General features: G+C 35.1%; 1 protein-coding gene across 1 annotated transcript in view; it reads left to right on the top strand.

The window, feature by feature from the left end:
• Positions 1 to 10,803, top strand: part of LOC129225821 (glucose dehydrogenase [FAD, quinone]-like) — a 66,344-nt gene extending 55,541 nt beyond the window's left edge. Inside the window, exons 6-11 of the mRNA XM_054860338.1 lie at positions 427 to 597; positions 4,589 to 4,742; positions 5,923 to 6,086; positions 6,874 to 7,051; positions 8,642 to 8,864; positions 10,285 to 10,803. Coding sequence (XP_054716313.1) covers positions 427 to 597; positions 4,589 to 4,742; positions 5,923 to 6,086; positions 6,874 to 7,051; positions 8,642 to 8,864; positions 10,285 to 10,444 — 1,050 coding nt within the window. The 3' untranslated portion in view covers positions 10,445 to 10,803. The remainder of the gene's footprint in view (positions 1 to 426; positions 598 to 4,588; positions 4,743 to 5,922; positions 6,087 to 6,873; positions 7,052 to 8,641; positions 8,865 to 10,284) is intronic.
• The last annotated feature ends 4,378 nt before the right edge of the window (positions 10,804 to 15,181 follow it).

Raw genomic sequence — 15,181 nt, 5'->3', positions numbered from 1 at the left:
GCGTGAAGTTTGGGCTGCAAAAAAAGTTAAACGTTACCACCTTTTTTTTTATAAAACTAATCTTTTCGACGTTGGTGTTGTTCCAAAGTACAGATATGATGAATAACTGTTTGAGTACTGCTTTATTTCTCAACGTTTGTATCTGACGATAAGGTATTAGTATTTTTCAGGTCATGTCCAATGTGGCCATTTTTTTTATAAACTATACTTAAAATAAAATGAAATTTTAAGCATTTTTTCCCCGTGATTTAAACAACAAGTAAAAGGCAAAGTTTTTTTGTTGCGTTTTTCAAAAATTGGGCATTTAATGATTAATAAAGTTGAATGAAGCAGGAAATGAGGTGCTGCTCCTGTTATGCACTACCGATTGCAGTTATAGACTCACACAACAAACATGTTCTCTCACATCTGCATATTCTTTTCCAGATTTACTTCGACCCATTGAAAAGGGCTCGTGCTGTGCAATTCGACAGATTGAGAATCACGTACACAGTAAACGTACGAAAGGAAGTAATACTTTCGGCTGGAGCAATCAACACACCTCAACTCCTCATGTTGTCAGGAATTGGTCCGAGGCATCATCTTCAAGAACTAGGGGTTGGTGAGATAGCTTTCGGTGCAGTTTCATTGAAAATTATGAATTCTTGTTTAGATCCAGCTCAACGCATAAGCTGTCCCGTCAATCACCGATGACTAACACTAAACCTTCCGTTCAGGCCACGTCCGTCATCGGTGACTGACACTAAACTTTCCGTTCAGACCACGTCCGTAATCGGTGATTGACACTAAGCTTTCTGTTCAGGCCACATCCGTCATCGGTGATCGACACTGAACCTTCCATTCAGTCCACGTCCGTCCTCGGTGACTGAGATTAAACTTTCCGTTCATACCACATGGGTTTTATGTGCCCGAAAGTATAAAATGCGATATGGGTCTGAACAATTGTTAGTGATTTCAGGACCATATCGTAAATGTAGCCGGTGATCAGATAGCGAGTATACATTTGAAAAAATAATAATACACGGAATAATGTTGGGGTTATTATTTCTGGGGAGAAGTCGACAGTCTACCGTGATCGAACGATATCAATAGGGAAGCGAGAAGAAAATATTCATCGCCAATGTCCCGAACATATTTTTTTCCGTGGTTACAATGAAGCCCCATATGTCATTTCAAACGTGCGTCAATTTTTTACCTATCTGCATACATTATTTAATCTAATAATTTTTCAAATGGTATACTCATTTTCCGATCATCCGGTTCTAAAGTATTCTGGAACTCACTACCTGAAATTTTTTCTCATCCCACTAATTTGCTTTGTAGCTCGAAGTATATCATTTAGTGCATTCAAAACATCTAGTGTTACACAAAACAATAGTATTTTATGAAAGTTTTTAAAAGTTTAATTTTTTATTGGTGTGGTTTTTTTTTTCTTTCTCACGGCGTGAGTTCTGGAGGGTTAAAATACTTTAATGTGCGAGTTGTTAAGCAGTTAAAACAAAAAAAAAAGTCCTGCAATACCTTTACACTGTGCTGACTGAGATTTCCTAATAAATGCGCGAAGCAGCAAGCGTGTAAAAATTAATAAATCTCTAACAATATTAAGGCGGCCTGCGTTTTTAAATATTTGTTATTCTTGTTGAAGGTTCATCGTAGTAAACGGTAGATGACAAAACACATCCGTTTAGCTATTATTTGCTCCAAGACTGTTAAGCGATAAATAATTTCGACTGCATCAACGTTACACAGCGTGGGTTCCGTGAATTATTGCAAAAAGTATTTGTTGTAAGAAATAGAATTAAACAAGCGAAAGTGACAGGCTAAAAAAAAAGTTTCACAAATTAAACCAATTAACAAACGTTGTCTAGAACTCCTATTTGTGCTTCATTTATTATTCAACTTAATAAGAGATTTAATGCGGAACTCCTAAATGGAGGCAGGAGGGTGTTAGAAAATGAGGGTTCTTGCTGAGGTAATAGCTGTTCAAGTAATGTATATACATCAATACCGTGATTTATACGCTTTTTGCGAGTTTCAAGAAGTTTTCCCTGTTAACACACTTAGCGGTTAAAATAGTTATTTTTATTTATTTATTTATTTATTTGGGGGGGGGGGGTGCAGCGATAAAATTTGCAGGTATCTCTAATTATCAAAATCCATCTGGATCTATTTATATTTAGTTATGTATGCATGTTTCTACCTAAAGGACGTTTCTGTTTAACTCTAATGTTGGATGACGTCATTATAGATGTCACGCGATCTTGATGATCTGTAAGGTTCATAAAGCCGCCAAACCTGCTGACATTTGACTATTTCTTACCAATTTCGACTCAAAAGCTTGAAATAAGTAACTTCTTTTCTTTCCTGATTGTGTGTTAATATACTCTTCTGAGATGGAGAAAATACTGAGCAGATGAAGACCTGTGGAGTACATATCAAGGAATTTGCTGACTGTTGAAGAATAGTCGCAAAAACTGCCTGGGGTTCGATGTAGCGTTTTCTACATAGTTGAGCACAGAATTTTCGAGAAGACAGCTTCTTCCTTTGTTTCTATGTTTTGTTGAAGGTCATTGGTAATAAAGACAGAGGTGAATAAGTATAGGGAGCTGCAGAACAAGTGTCAAAAGGAACTTGGTGGTTATAGGAGGACATTTGAAGAATTTCCAATCTACGAAGGTAGTCTTGACCACTTGGTTGGGTCTGGATGAAGCTCTGAGAAAATGGGAGAGTCGATGACTTGAGCATTCTTTATTTTATTTTTTTTGGTACCAAATGCATCAGTAGTTTACGAATCTGGAAAATCTTTATCTGCACGAATGGTAATGTTCAGGGTTTTATTCAAATAAGTAACGTACTCAACAACCTAATGAGGTAATTTCAAATGATGAGCAATCTATCGTCACCTTACCCGCCCAGCCATTCGTCATCTTACATTACCCATTCTGCAATTTTCGGTTTGAGTTTCTCTGTACCGTAGATTATCGTCAACATCCTACACCAATGATTATTCTTTAACTTACGACGCATTTATCAAAGGATAAGTGGAAGAAATACATAAAACTTAATGTTCTCGAATAATCCCTGACGTCAAGTCAAAAAATTGCAAGCACGAGCAAGGAACACCCATCTTGGTAGTTACAGATCGCTAAACAAACCGTTCCGACATTCCTTGGAATGAACTTTGTTAGACAGCTGATAAGTCTCAAAAAGTACTTAAATATGAGTTATATAAATTAAATTCGTCATCTTACCCTTCTTTCCCCTACCGAGTATGAATTGTGAGTCCCTGGACAAAGTAAAACTCGGAATTCCTGCACACATGAATACGAAGGATATTTAATGAAAGCTATGCTATCAATTAACATTTACTTGCTTAGCCATCCCTTATTAAATTAGTTTGGAAATTCAGAGTTAGCGCACTCTTAAGTCCAACATCATTCTGTGAGTACTCTTCCACAAGTAATCGCATAAAACTAACGCACCTGGATGTCAGACATTCAGTTTCCTTACAGTAAGTAACTAAAATTAAAAATTTTAAAAAACCTCGACTGAGTGGCAAATGTACAATCAAGAGGGAAAATTGAAACTTCTTTTCAAAGCCTCGCACTATTAAAATTAAACTACAAGAAATTGATTTGTTAACAAATCGAAACCAGCAACAGGTAAAAATTTCAAATCATTGCGTTTTCTTTCCTTGTCGGCCAACAATAAATTCAGTTACTAATTGCGTGAATAAAGGCTTCTCCGTAACTCGAATTCTATATAACATGGAAGTTCCAACACATCCTATCTGACACAGAAGAAATAACTCTTTCTTTTGGTAATAAATTTTTAAATTTTTAAATGTGTTTTCACTGCAAAAATCACGAAAAACCTTTCAGAGGTTTTCGATTAATATCGTCAATAACTAATGTCATCCGAAGACGCAACCTAGCTAAGAACACTCTCGATCAAATCTCCTGTCGAATAAATTTTTTTTTCCAAAATCGGTCCATCCGTTTAGGCGCTAGAGTGCCAGACCAGATGCACAGACACGGAGACGCGTCAAACTTATAACCCCCTTCCTTTGTGTGTCGAGGGTTAAAAAAGCAAATGTCGAACCGTGACGTGCCACGCAAGTCATTCTGCAGTACTTTTCTGACAACATACAGGCACGTCTTAGCAGTTTCGATAAAAACTTATCTGAACAAGGCTCGTCTTTCCGGCGTGAATTGTTAAGACACATGTATACGCTTGTTGCATCAAGGAGGAAATTAAAGTCCGGTAATAAATATCACTATTTTCTAAACGTAGATAGTTCCTTTTCCCCCTTTTGCACATTGAAATTTATGTTTCACACAAGAAAATACTCTTTATCCACCCAATTAAGATAAAAAAGAGACTAATCAAGTTAGATTACATCGAGGCCAAAATTTTAAGTATAATACCACATCTTTATCTAATAGGATGGACATTGAAGTTGCTTTCCAAATTTTGCGTAATTGTTTTCTTGAAGTCTCATGAGATACTTCTGTTTTACTGATAAAGTACTTAGAGGAAATTTTAGAAAATTTATTTATTCAATGTGTCTTTGCATTCAAAACTTTAGATCCCCGTGATTGCTGATCTTCCCGTTGGATACAATCTACAAGACCACATTTATCCTGGAGGAATGCACGTACTTATAAACAAACCTCTGTCGATTGTGCAGCCCCGTATCATCAATCTCATGGACATAAACAATTTTATTCTGTTTGGTAGAGGTGAGTTTTAATAGATAACTTGTAGTTAATTCATTTCTGTGTTGCATACAAATTAGCCATCTTCTAAAGGTACGGATACGCTAAAAAATTCAAGGAATTGTATTTTGTTAGGGGATTTTTTTTTTTTAATGTTGTAAATTATTTTTTTTCGCGTATTAACAATTTCGTCCAGCTTTTCTGGAGACAACTGTTTTTATCTATTGATAGAAAGTATTTATCGATTGATAGCCGTATTGAGTAAGGATCGATTGATCATGACGGTGTTTGGTGGTAAGGAAACTTGTTTGCCTGTCTTTGAACAGCTCTGTGAATACCACCTTTGCAAAATAACAAATTTCTTTTCTTGCGTAATACGTAAATTCATAGTTTTTATCTATTGAAAATTACTAACTATTTTTGTTTGGTAGACGTTTGTTCTAAGTATCATTTCAGCTTTGTATAGACTAGAAGTAAACAACTCGCTCGTTGAGTATATCAAAAATAAAATCGAGTTTTTCCAGCAAGGAGAATTTTGAGGATCATTTCATTATTTATCATTTCCATAGAATTATTCTTATCTAGATCACGACGCCAGTTTATACATCAGTCCACGATGTCCTCTTTTTTTGGTGGTATAAATGTCTAAAAAAAATTTAAATGATCTATTAATCATTACGATAAACTCGATGCGTACCAATCCTTGAACAGCTACGCGAATATCGTTGCAAAGATTCACCGTTGCAAAGCCACGAGATTTTGACAACCCGTGTGATTTTCATCAATGGCTATTAACCACGTTCATAAAGGAAACTGGTCTACTTCATCAATAATAAAAGATACTTGGTGGAATTACTCTCCACTTCTATTAGTACTGGAAGTATCTTGAAGTATGATAGTCTTTTTTGACTCTTGGGATAGATCTTCCGCTCCAGTTGAATTTTCTCTTTACAAAATCACCGCTTTGCCCTCCCCTCCTAGTCAAATGCTCTAGAGGTCTGCAAATGGCCAAGAGAAAATATGCAGTCCCGTTAAAAGAGAAAAAACACATAGTATTTTGTCACCACAAAGTGTTCTGAAGTCTTAATTTCTCACAAATAGTTTTCTTGTTTCAAATAATACTCAATTTATTTTTTCCTTTTTATCTGTTTAAGTGTAATGTACAAAATGTTCTGTTAATTGACGTTGCGGTCCTTAAATCCAGGTCCTTTCACCACTCTTGGCGGAGTTGAAACTTTAGGATTCATCAACACGAAGTACGCGAATGTATCGCAGGACTGGCCAGACGTTGAGATTCATTTTGTGTCCGGAAGTCCCGTGTCGGACGGCGGACAAACATTTCAGAGGGTCATGGGAGTTAGCCAAGAGGTATGTCATATGGAATTTATTTATTTCTGCACGTTTCTGAAAATAATTTGAGTGACTAGGGCAAGAGACAGAATGAAAAGAACAGTTTCTTATGTTCTCGTCTTTATTTTCTTACAATGAGGTTGTTTCCATCAGTCAAAAGTACTACTTTTAGTCACTGAAGTTGATAGAATGAGCAAAATAAATAACATGGAGCGAGGAAAATGTTTTATTTTCAAAACGTTTAGTTTTTAATTACTTTTTTAAAATGCCTGATTTTTCAAATAAGGCATGGTCTTTATGACGTCACAACTGATGAGATTAGGCGCGCACTCCACTGGCGCGCTGAATGCTCAAGTTTGCTGTCTACCGCGTTTCCAGGTTATGCGTGATTCAGAAGCGAATAAATATTGCGCTCTACGCTTGCTATCAACCATTGCCAGTACATGTGAGTAAAGAAGCGAATTACATATTGCACTCTGCGCTGATGGCATCAGTGAACGGCATTTCATCACTTGTGATGTCATGTGCAGAAGCGTAAAAAGGGAAAATGAGTCTGCGCACCAATTTAAATATATTTTTTTTAATACTAAACTTTTTCAAATTGTTTAAAAAATGGTCAAATCCTATGTTTTTAACCATGTTCTTTCAGAAAAAAAATACTTTTAAAATTTTGGAAACGACCCCATTGGAAATAACGCAAAAGACAATTTCAAAATGTTATCTTTCCAGTTGAAATCTGTTCTTCATTTCATGTCAGTGTTATAGTTCAAGCGAAATTTTTTTCAAATAAAATTTCCAATTCAAGGTTTGGGATGCCTTTTACAAGCCATATGTCTTCAGGGATACTTTCTCTATGAATCCTGTTTTATTGAGACCACACAGCAAAGGCTTCATCAAACTGAGATCGAAAGATCCTTATGAACCTCCAATAATTGATCCTAAGTACCTGACTCATCCTCAAGACATTTTGACCATGGTAGATTGTAAGTATTCTTAAAGAAATATTTTCTTCTCACTACCAAACGGCACGAACTTAAGGGTTACAGATTTAAACGAAATTTTGGTTTTAGGTTAATTCCCACTAGATATGAACCCAGGTGAAGCGGTTTGACTGCATAGGCCCTAGTTTGGTCGTAATGGGGGTCCAAAGTTTCGTGTTTGGCTCCAGAAAAGCAATGGTTTTCCTTTGAAATAAACCTTTTCTTACTCTTTTCTTGATATCGCATTGCAGTATCGCATAACTGAATGCATTCACAGTATAGAGTAAATTTCACTGCTCCTACATTATACTAACGAGACGCGACAGATATTCGGAGAGCAAATATTGTGCCAAGTGTAAAATTCCAAAGAAACCGCTGTCGCAGTTTCAGAGCCAAACAAGCAAATTTAGACCCATCTTGGTGCCGAACTAGAGAATATGCACTTGACTATTTTACCTGGGCTCATATACAGGGTGTCTCAAAAGGTCGTTTACAAACTTAACATGCTGGTCTGTCATATCATGATGAACAAGATTTACATAGGAACATGTGTTCGCAAACGCAATGCTGGCGCACTTCATGCACACAAAGTCAGACACTAACGGATGCACAACATGTCACATATCTATTATATAAAGACGGTTTTATACAACATTTTAGTCTTTTAGGAAAGCTTAAAGCAGTTGCTAAAATTTTAGTCCTGCCAGCTCTCATAATCACGTTGCAACGACAACGCAGCGATCAGAGAAATCTTGTCAGAATGGATCGTTATTACGACGGTCGGTACTTCGTTCGCTGCGACGGTGTCTGACAGTTAAAGGCAGCACATTTCAACAACAGCTATAAGCCTTCCTTGAAAACTAAAATGTTGTGTAAAATCGTCTTTGTGTAATAAATATGCGACATGTTCTGCATCCGTTAGTGCTTGACTTGGTGTGCGTAGTGCGCCAGCATAGGGCTTGCGAACGTATGTTACTATGTAAATCTTGTTCATCATGATATGGCAGACCAGCATGTTAAGTTTGTAAACGACCTTTTGGGACACCCTGTATAGTACGAATTGACCTAAATCCAGAAGTTCATCCAGATTCGTGATTCAAGTTTTTGCCTTCTGTACCACACTAATTGGTAGAAATCCAGAGAAATGCAATGGAGTTTTATTGAAATAGGAAGCTTTGGGACAATATCTACCCTTCCAAGACATTCGGCGTCACTTTTCAGTACAACAAAGGAGGGGGAGGGGGGAGATTTATTCTGTGTTGTGAATGCATGTAATTGGCTCATACTGCAATCCAAATGCCAGAAAAGAGTTTAAAAAAAAAGTCTAATTTCTAAGGAAAAACCATTGCTTTTCTGGACTCAAATAACAACTTTGGACCCCCGTTACAGTCAAACTAGCGCCTATGCAGTCAAACCGCTTCCCCTGGGTTCATATCTAGTGGGCATTAACCAAAATCTAGAATTTCGTCCAGATCTGTGACCCTCAATTTCGTGCCGTTTGGTAATCATTTTTCTGAAAAGTTATTGGTTCGATCCAGCCTCGTACGATGTCTTAGAAAAGAAAGTAAAGCTGTTACATGTTCTTTCTCCTAGCTATGAAAATTTGCATAGCAGCAATGAAAACTCCAGCTATTCAGAAGTATGGGGGCAAACTTTTTGAATCGCCTCTCCCCGGATGTGATCAGTATCCAAGAGGAAGTGACGCTTTCTTGGCATGCTTGGCGAGAACGTATACGGCTACTTTATATCATCCAACTGGTACTTGCAAGATGGGAAATGTCTGGGATCCGACGACTGTGGTAGACCCTCATTTAAGGTAAGATAATTTGTTGGAGAGCTTATCTTATTGTAACACCAATGAGCTTTAGATGATAGCTTTATGTAGTTATGATAATAAAAGCTCATTTTTGAAAAAGGAACTGTTTTCCAGGCTCATAAAAGCATTTTAACATTTATGCCTTTAAGTGAGGCAAAAAAAAAAAAAAGTGCTAAGATGTTCAACTATGTTTTGTGTATTTGCGTTTTTAGAATTTTAATTCTAATCAAAAAAATATGTGCCTAAAAAATTAGATAGTCTTTTTATCATGTTTTTCCTTCAGAGAACTCGAAAGGTTCAATTGTTCTACCCTACTCTTAAGAAAATTAAACTTCATAATAACAATTTTCAACTGAAGGATACATAATTTAAATATTTTATAAGCTTTGAATATAACCTTTTGAAACATATAACATTCTTCAAAATGATTCTTCGTGTAAAATAATAAATAACTCAGGGAAGAAAAATTGTGGCATAATGTTGGAGTTTTTCAGAAATTTTCAGCAACCTCCAGAGAAAATATTTTTCATAATTCTTTTCCGAAATATTTTTACCTCTTACTGTAGTTTAAATTAAAATTTGTGGTTTTTAAATTTTTTTATTCGTTGTATGATTGGTTAGCGAATTTCATTAAAAAGGAGTTTTGTTAAACCAATACCAGATACGACAGTGTAAAATAGTCGGCTGCAATTGACTGTTGTATGGTTATCTCATAAACTGTGGATTACTCTATCATACAAGATATCAGAACAAGCAGTCAGTCAGTCTTTTAGCTAAAACTGATCTTTACTAATAATAAAGCAGAAAGTCTCTCTGTCAGGATCTCTCTCTGTCCGGATCTCTGTGACGCGCCTAGACCGTTCGGCTGATTTTCATGAAATTTGGCACAAAGTTAGTTTCTAGCATGGGGGTGTGCACTTCGAAGTGATGTTTCGAAAATTCGTTGTGGTTCTTTTTCTATTCCAATTTTAAGAACAAAATTATCATAAGATGGACGAGTAAATTACGAAATTATCATAACGTGGAACCGTAACATGGGTACAGGCCAATTGGCGAGAAATGAAATTATCATAACGTGGAACCGTAACTTGGGTACAAGCCAATTGGCGAGAAAATTCACCATCCATTATTTGTAAATATACAGGCGAACCAAAAGACCTTTTAATTTTTCTATTACGGGCAAAGCCGAGCGGGTACCACTAGTATTTAATAAAGAAATTAATGACAACCAATGAATAAAAAAAGCGATTTGCAACAAGCTCATGTTAATACAGAATCCATGACGTACTATAATGAGCATCTGAAAAGCTCTTACTCTATCGCAATGGATGTAAACTAATACCATTATTGAAAAAACATTAATTTGCTCTAAAAAATAGTCTTTCCTTCATCAAAAATAATGGATTTTTCTCCATTTCAGGGTGAAGGGTGTCCATGGTCTGAGAGTAGCGGACGCTTCAATAATGCCAGAAATTGTATCCGGAAACACAAATGCACCTTGTATAATGATCGGAGAAAAAGCAGCCGATATTATTCGAGGGAAGAAGACTATTATAAAGAAAAAAACTAAGAAAAAATGATCCTGAACTTCAACAACTTAACTTTTAAGAAGTCAGTACTCAAGTTTGTGAATGGAACGAGTTGTAACTGAAAGATCAAAGCATGTGCATTTTAATGAAGAAATGTTCTTTTTTTGCAAGTTATGCCAAACTTCGTTCCGAGCTAAAGAAATGTGTTTTGTTTACTGAAAAGAACAAACATACAAGGCCATGGTATTATAAAAAGTTTTCCTGCTGGGGAAAATTGCTTACATTTGAGTCTTTCATTTATGGTTTTTAGCATTCTATATTTATTGTTGCATTTACAGTCTGTAATAATTTTAAAATTATTTTAGATTTCTAGATCTTTATTGTGATGGTTTTTTAATTTATGAAAGAAAAATAAAGTTTAATGTTTATCCTTTTTTTGTAAGGAGTTAAACCAAGTATTCCATTAATTCATTTGTAAATTAATAAAAATGGCATTGTAAATTTATGCATAAATAAATTTATAAATTATTGAACTACTGATACTGAATTATAATGATATTGAATGAAATATTACCGAATTATAAATTATAGAGGTATTGAACAAATGGCTACAATGCAAATTGAAAACTTAAGGAATAAAAATGCTACGTGAAAAATTAGTAAATTTTCAAACTTGCTTCAAAGTTTTTTACTTGTTCCTTCTCTAAAACTTCACAAAAAATTTTCCAACGGTATTATGACTTTGCTATTTACGGTACAAAGATCTTTCTTTCCAACTCAATTTCTATAATTTAGACGGTTTTTGTAACATGTTGATCTGCTACGCTCTGCAGTTATGGAGTAATGTTTCGATAGTTACAGTGTAACCTATTCTTAAAATCCAAAACACGAGGCAAACTAATTCTAAAAATAAATTTTATCAACTGAAAAAATCTCTCAACTGAACTTGTGCTCAAAACGTTTTTCAAAGTTAGAATCCAGGGCTATCCAGGGCTTGAAATTCCAAAATATTTCAACTTGAAACTGTCGAAATCGATCAATTTCGACAGAATTACGTAATTAAAAACATTTATTTCAAAAATCATTTCATGAATTCTCATTGTTATTAAAAGTGTAGTATTCATGTACACAACGTTAGGCAAACACCCTAATTTTTAAAATAAATCGATTTTGAGAAATTTAGATAGCCCCAATATTCTTTGTAAATCCGCAAAAATTATTTTAATTGAATTATTGATAAAAGAAATTTAGTTAGCTCAAGTGCATTGCTTTTTGAAATTAACTTTTTATTTTTTGCTTTTCTCGTAATCACGTTTTTAAAGTTTTTATTTACGGCAACTACTCTAGCAAAAAAAGTATTAATTCTATGCTTTTGAAGCTTTGCTAAGTGATAATTGAATATTTTAGTGCGATAAAAACCATCAAAAGCTAATGTGCTTGCAATACGAATTTCAAATAATGATTAATTTAAGGTAGGTGACGAAAACCACGTTTTTCGTGAAAATTTTATACAAATTTGTTACTAAACATGTTTTTGGAGGGTCGTATCATTTTCTTGTATACAAAAGGTTTTAAAAATTATGAAAAAGTGAATTCGTCGGAAGGACTAAGGAAACGGTAGTTTTTTGAAAGAAAAAAATAATTATTTTAAGTTTTCTAAAACTTAAAATAATTATTTTTTTCGGTGCTATGAATATTGAAGAAAAAAATTTAGGGTGTTCGCCTACCTTTAACATTCAAGGAAATCAGAAAGTTTCTCAAAGTATTTTTATAAAAAATATTTCCCTTTTTGCTTTCAGTTTTAAAACATATTAATAGTTGTAGTGGGAAAAAAAGTTTTGAATCTTTTTTCCCCCCAAATATCAACTCATTATTAATCGTAACAAATATTACCAGTTTAAACGTTTCAAAATGCACATGCAAATTTAATTAAAACGAGCTGATGTGTGCATCACATGACTACCTTTTACTCCAATTAAATGTCATTTTCTCATTATTTGCAGTTTTAATGTAATTCAATAGTTAACTCTCTAAATATCACCAACAGTAGCCAAATTGAATCCAGATTAAAAAAAAAAAAAAAAATTCACCAAATTTGTCACTAAGTTGGCAACAAAAACTTGGCGACCAAAAGACTGGCGATATATCGCCAAGTGTCCGCCAAATTATAACACCACTTGAGTTTACATCGAAATTGATTTCCTCCCAAAAAGGAGCAAAAGACCCTTTTAGAAACACCCGAATGCAACCAGAAGGGAAGGTGCACAACTAGACCCTAGAACCCCTATAAATGGAGGACCGACACATCCGCCATTTTGGAACAAGCGTACAACAGGGAAAGCTACCTTTATTGGCAATCGTTCGCCAAACGGAACGAGAGAGTCGGAGAGCGGAGGTGAACATTGGTGAATTTTCGGAAACAGTTTGCGTCGCTTCCAGGCTACCAGTCACTTCGCGGGCTATTAGTTATCCATTTCTTTTTTTCTTTCTGCATCTGATGGAAATCTGAAGAGTTGAAATCCTTTCTTAGAGCTGTTTGCACAATTAACAGCCGGACAACCACCCATTTGACTCATTTTAACACAAGCTAAAGAAATATAAACATCAGCAGCAATGCTATCGCTACGAAGCACTGGATCAAGTTTGCTCCAAAATAGCGGATGCGTCGGCTCCTCCACTATAGGGGCCTTACTAGACCCCACTAGGAGTCTTAGTACCAAGTTTAAACTTTCTAGGACATTCCGTTCTTGAGCTACGCGACATACAGACGTCACGAAAAAACTCGTGATTAACTCGGGGATCGTCAAAATGGATATTTCGGGTGTCTGTACGTTCCTAGGTATATATCCACGTGTGGTCGGGTTGAAAAAAACACTCAACATTCATTCGGGGGTGAGCAAAATGGAAATTAAGGCCGATTTTTGAGTGAAAATTTTTTCGCTAATACAATACTTCCTTTTTTGTAAAAGTAAGTAATAAGTGAGAACTGGGTAATGGTAGCTTATGTTTTGCACAGTTTGGGAATGAATACACAGATTATAATATACATATTTCATTTATTTCATCTACTTCAACATTATCAAATAAATACATTCCTTTATGGTTCAATTAAATAGTTTGATTATGATCAAATACAATGAAACTTATTCTGTGCTGCAATTTAAGATGAGACCTTTACGATTATTGACATTAATTATTCATTTATTTCGTCAAATTTATTAAAATCGACGGTTTTTAGTGGTAAGAGAATCTGCTTCTAAGAGTAAAAATTTTTTATATATTCTAACAATGTATTTTTACGTAGAAAAAAATTCAGTTCCTAAAGGTCTGATTAGACTTTCAGTCCTAGCAAATAAAACATTAACTAAAGGTATTTACTTTCTAAAAAAACTGGATTCATATTTTTTGCATATTTTACTTATCTGAAAAATAGTTGTCTTCATATTTGTAATGGTCTTCTCTTAAATTATCTCACTTTATCCAAAAACACAGTACTGACGATCTACCAAAATGACATGCAAACAACTTTTCAAAGACAACTTTCTTGCATGCTCAAAATTTCAATTTTTCCTGGAAAGGAAATAGTACATGCAATATTTAAAAATTAAAAGAAAAGACTAAAGTACCTTAAATTTCTGAAGCTAAAATAAGCTATTGCCACGCAAGCCCCCTCCCTTCTCGGGGGGGGGGGGCTTTATTCCCTATGACTTTCGACCATAGAGAAACTTTTCTAATTAAAAATGATTCTTTTCTTTGCTGTTTAAAATACCAATTCAAAAACAAATTTGACCCCTGATTTATTTTTTGTGCGAAAAAATCTCCGATGGATTAACACAAAATATATTGGGTCCATTCATGGATTCGGTGCTTCGAATAACGGTCGAAGTTTTCCTTGATTCTTCCGAAATTGCGTTATTTTTATTCAAGAACTTGAGATTTCTTCAAATTATCCCAAAGCGATTGTTTCCGCTGTTTCAGATTAAATCCTTGAAGTAACACTAGAGCAAAAGTGTCCACAAGAGGGGGGGGGGGCATGGAGCAGATTGCGACATTGAAATTTTTAAGGGAGGTTGCATTAAGGGTATTTTTGTAAGGGGAGGGCTCTTATTTCGCTGGTATGAGTATTCTGTAGCATTTGATAGGGTGTGTGTCATCGTTCTTGGGAAGGGAGCAGCCCTGCTTCTGAGTGGATTCTAACCGACACACGACGATAATCTGGTATCCAGCTGCACACAGTTGTGTCGGCTATCTTGGATTATATAATTAGTACTTGGAATGTTCAAAATGGGTAGAAAAACTTTTCATGCCGTAGCGATAATTTATCGTAAAGTTACATCGAATTCATTCGAATACAGGGATACCCACTTGAATAGAATTAGAACACTGAGGTATGGAATTTCTAGGCGGTTTTTTTTTAATTTTTTTTAATGGGTTAATGTATTTTTGAATCTCATTCTTTTGGGATCGGGGCTCCATAGAATTTGAAGGGGGTGCACCATCGCTCTTTGAAGAAATGGGCACCTCTGTCAACCAGTTCTTATTTCAGACAGCTTGGTGTATTTTTTTCATTACATTACTTGAAAAATATTGAAATCTACATTAATATGTTCAAGCAAAAGAAAGCCATTCCTTAAATTCCAAATCTTCCGCGAAACTAATCCATGCGGCCCGTGTTTTTTATTTTTTATTGTTACAAAACAAAAAACAAGAATGTTACAAATCGATTACTGACAATGTTACATATTTGGACCAAAATATTCAGAAATTGGTTCTTGAAAAACAAACGCA

This window comes from Uloborus diversus, chromosome 1 (assembly GCF_026930045.1).
Source record: "Uloborus diversus isolate 005 chromosome 1, Udiv.v.3.1, whole genome shotgun sequence".
In the NCBI taxonomy this organism is placed as follows: Eukaryota; Metazoa; Arthropoda; class Arachnida; order Araneae; family Uloboridae; genus Uloborus; species Uloborus diversus.
The sequence above is the reverse complement of the archived record's forward strand: the minus strand, read 5'-3'. Positions and strand labels throughout refer to the sequence as shown.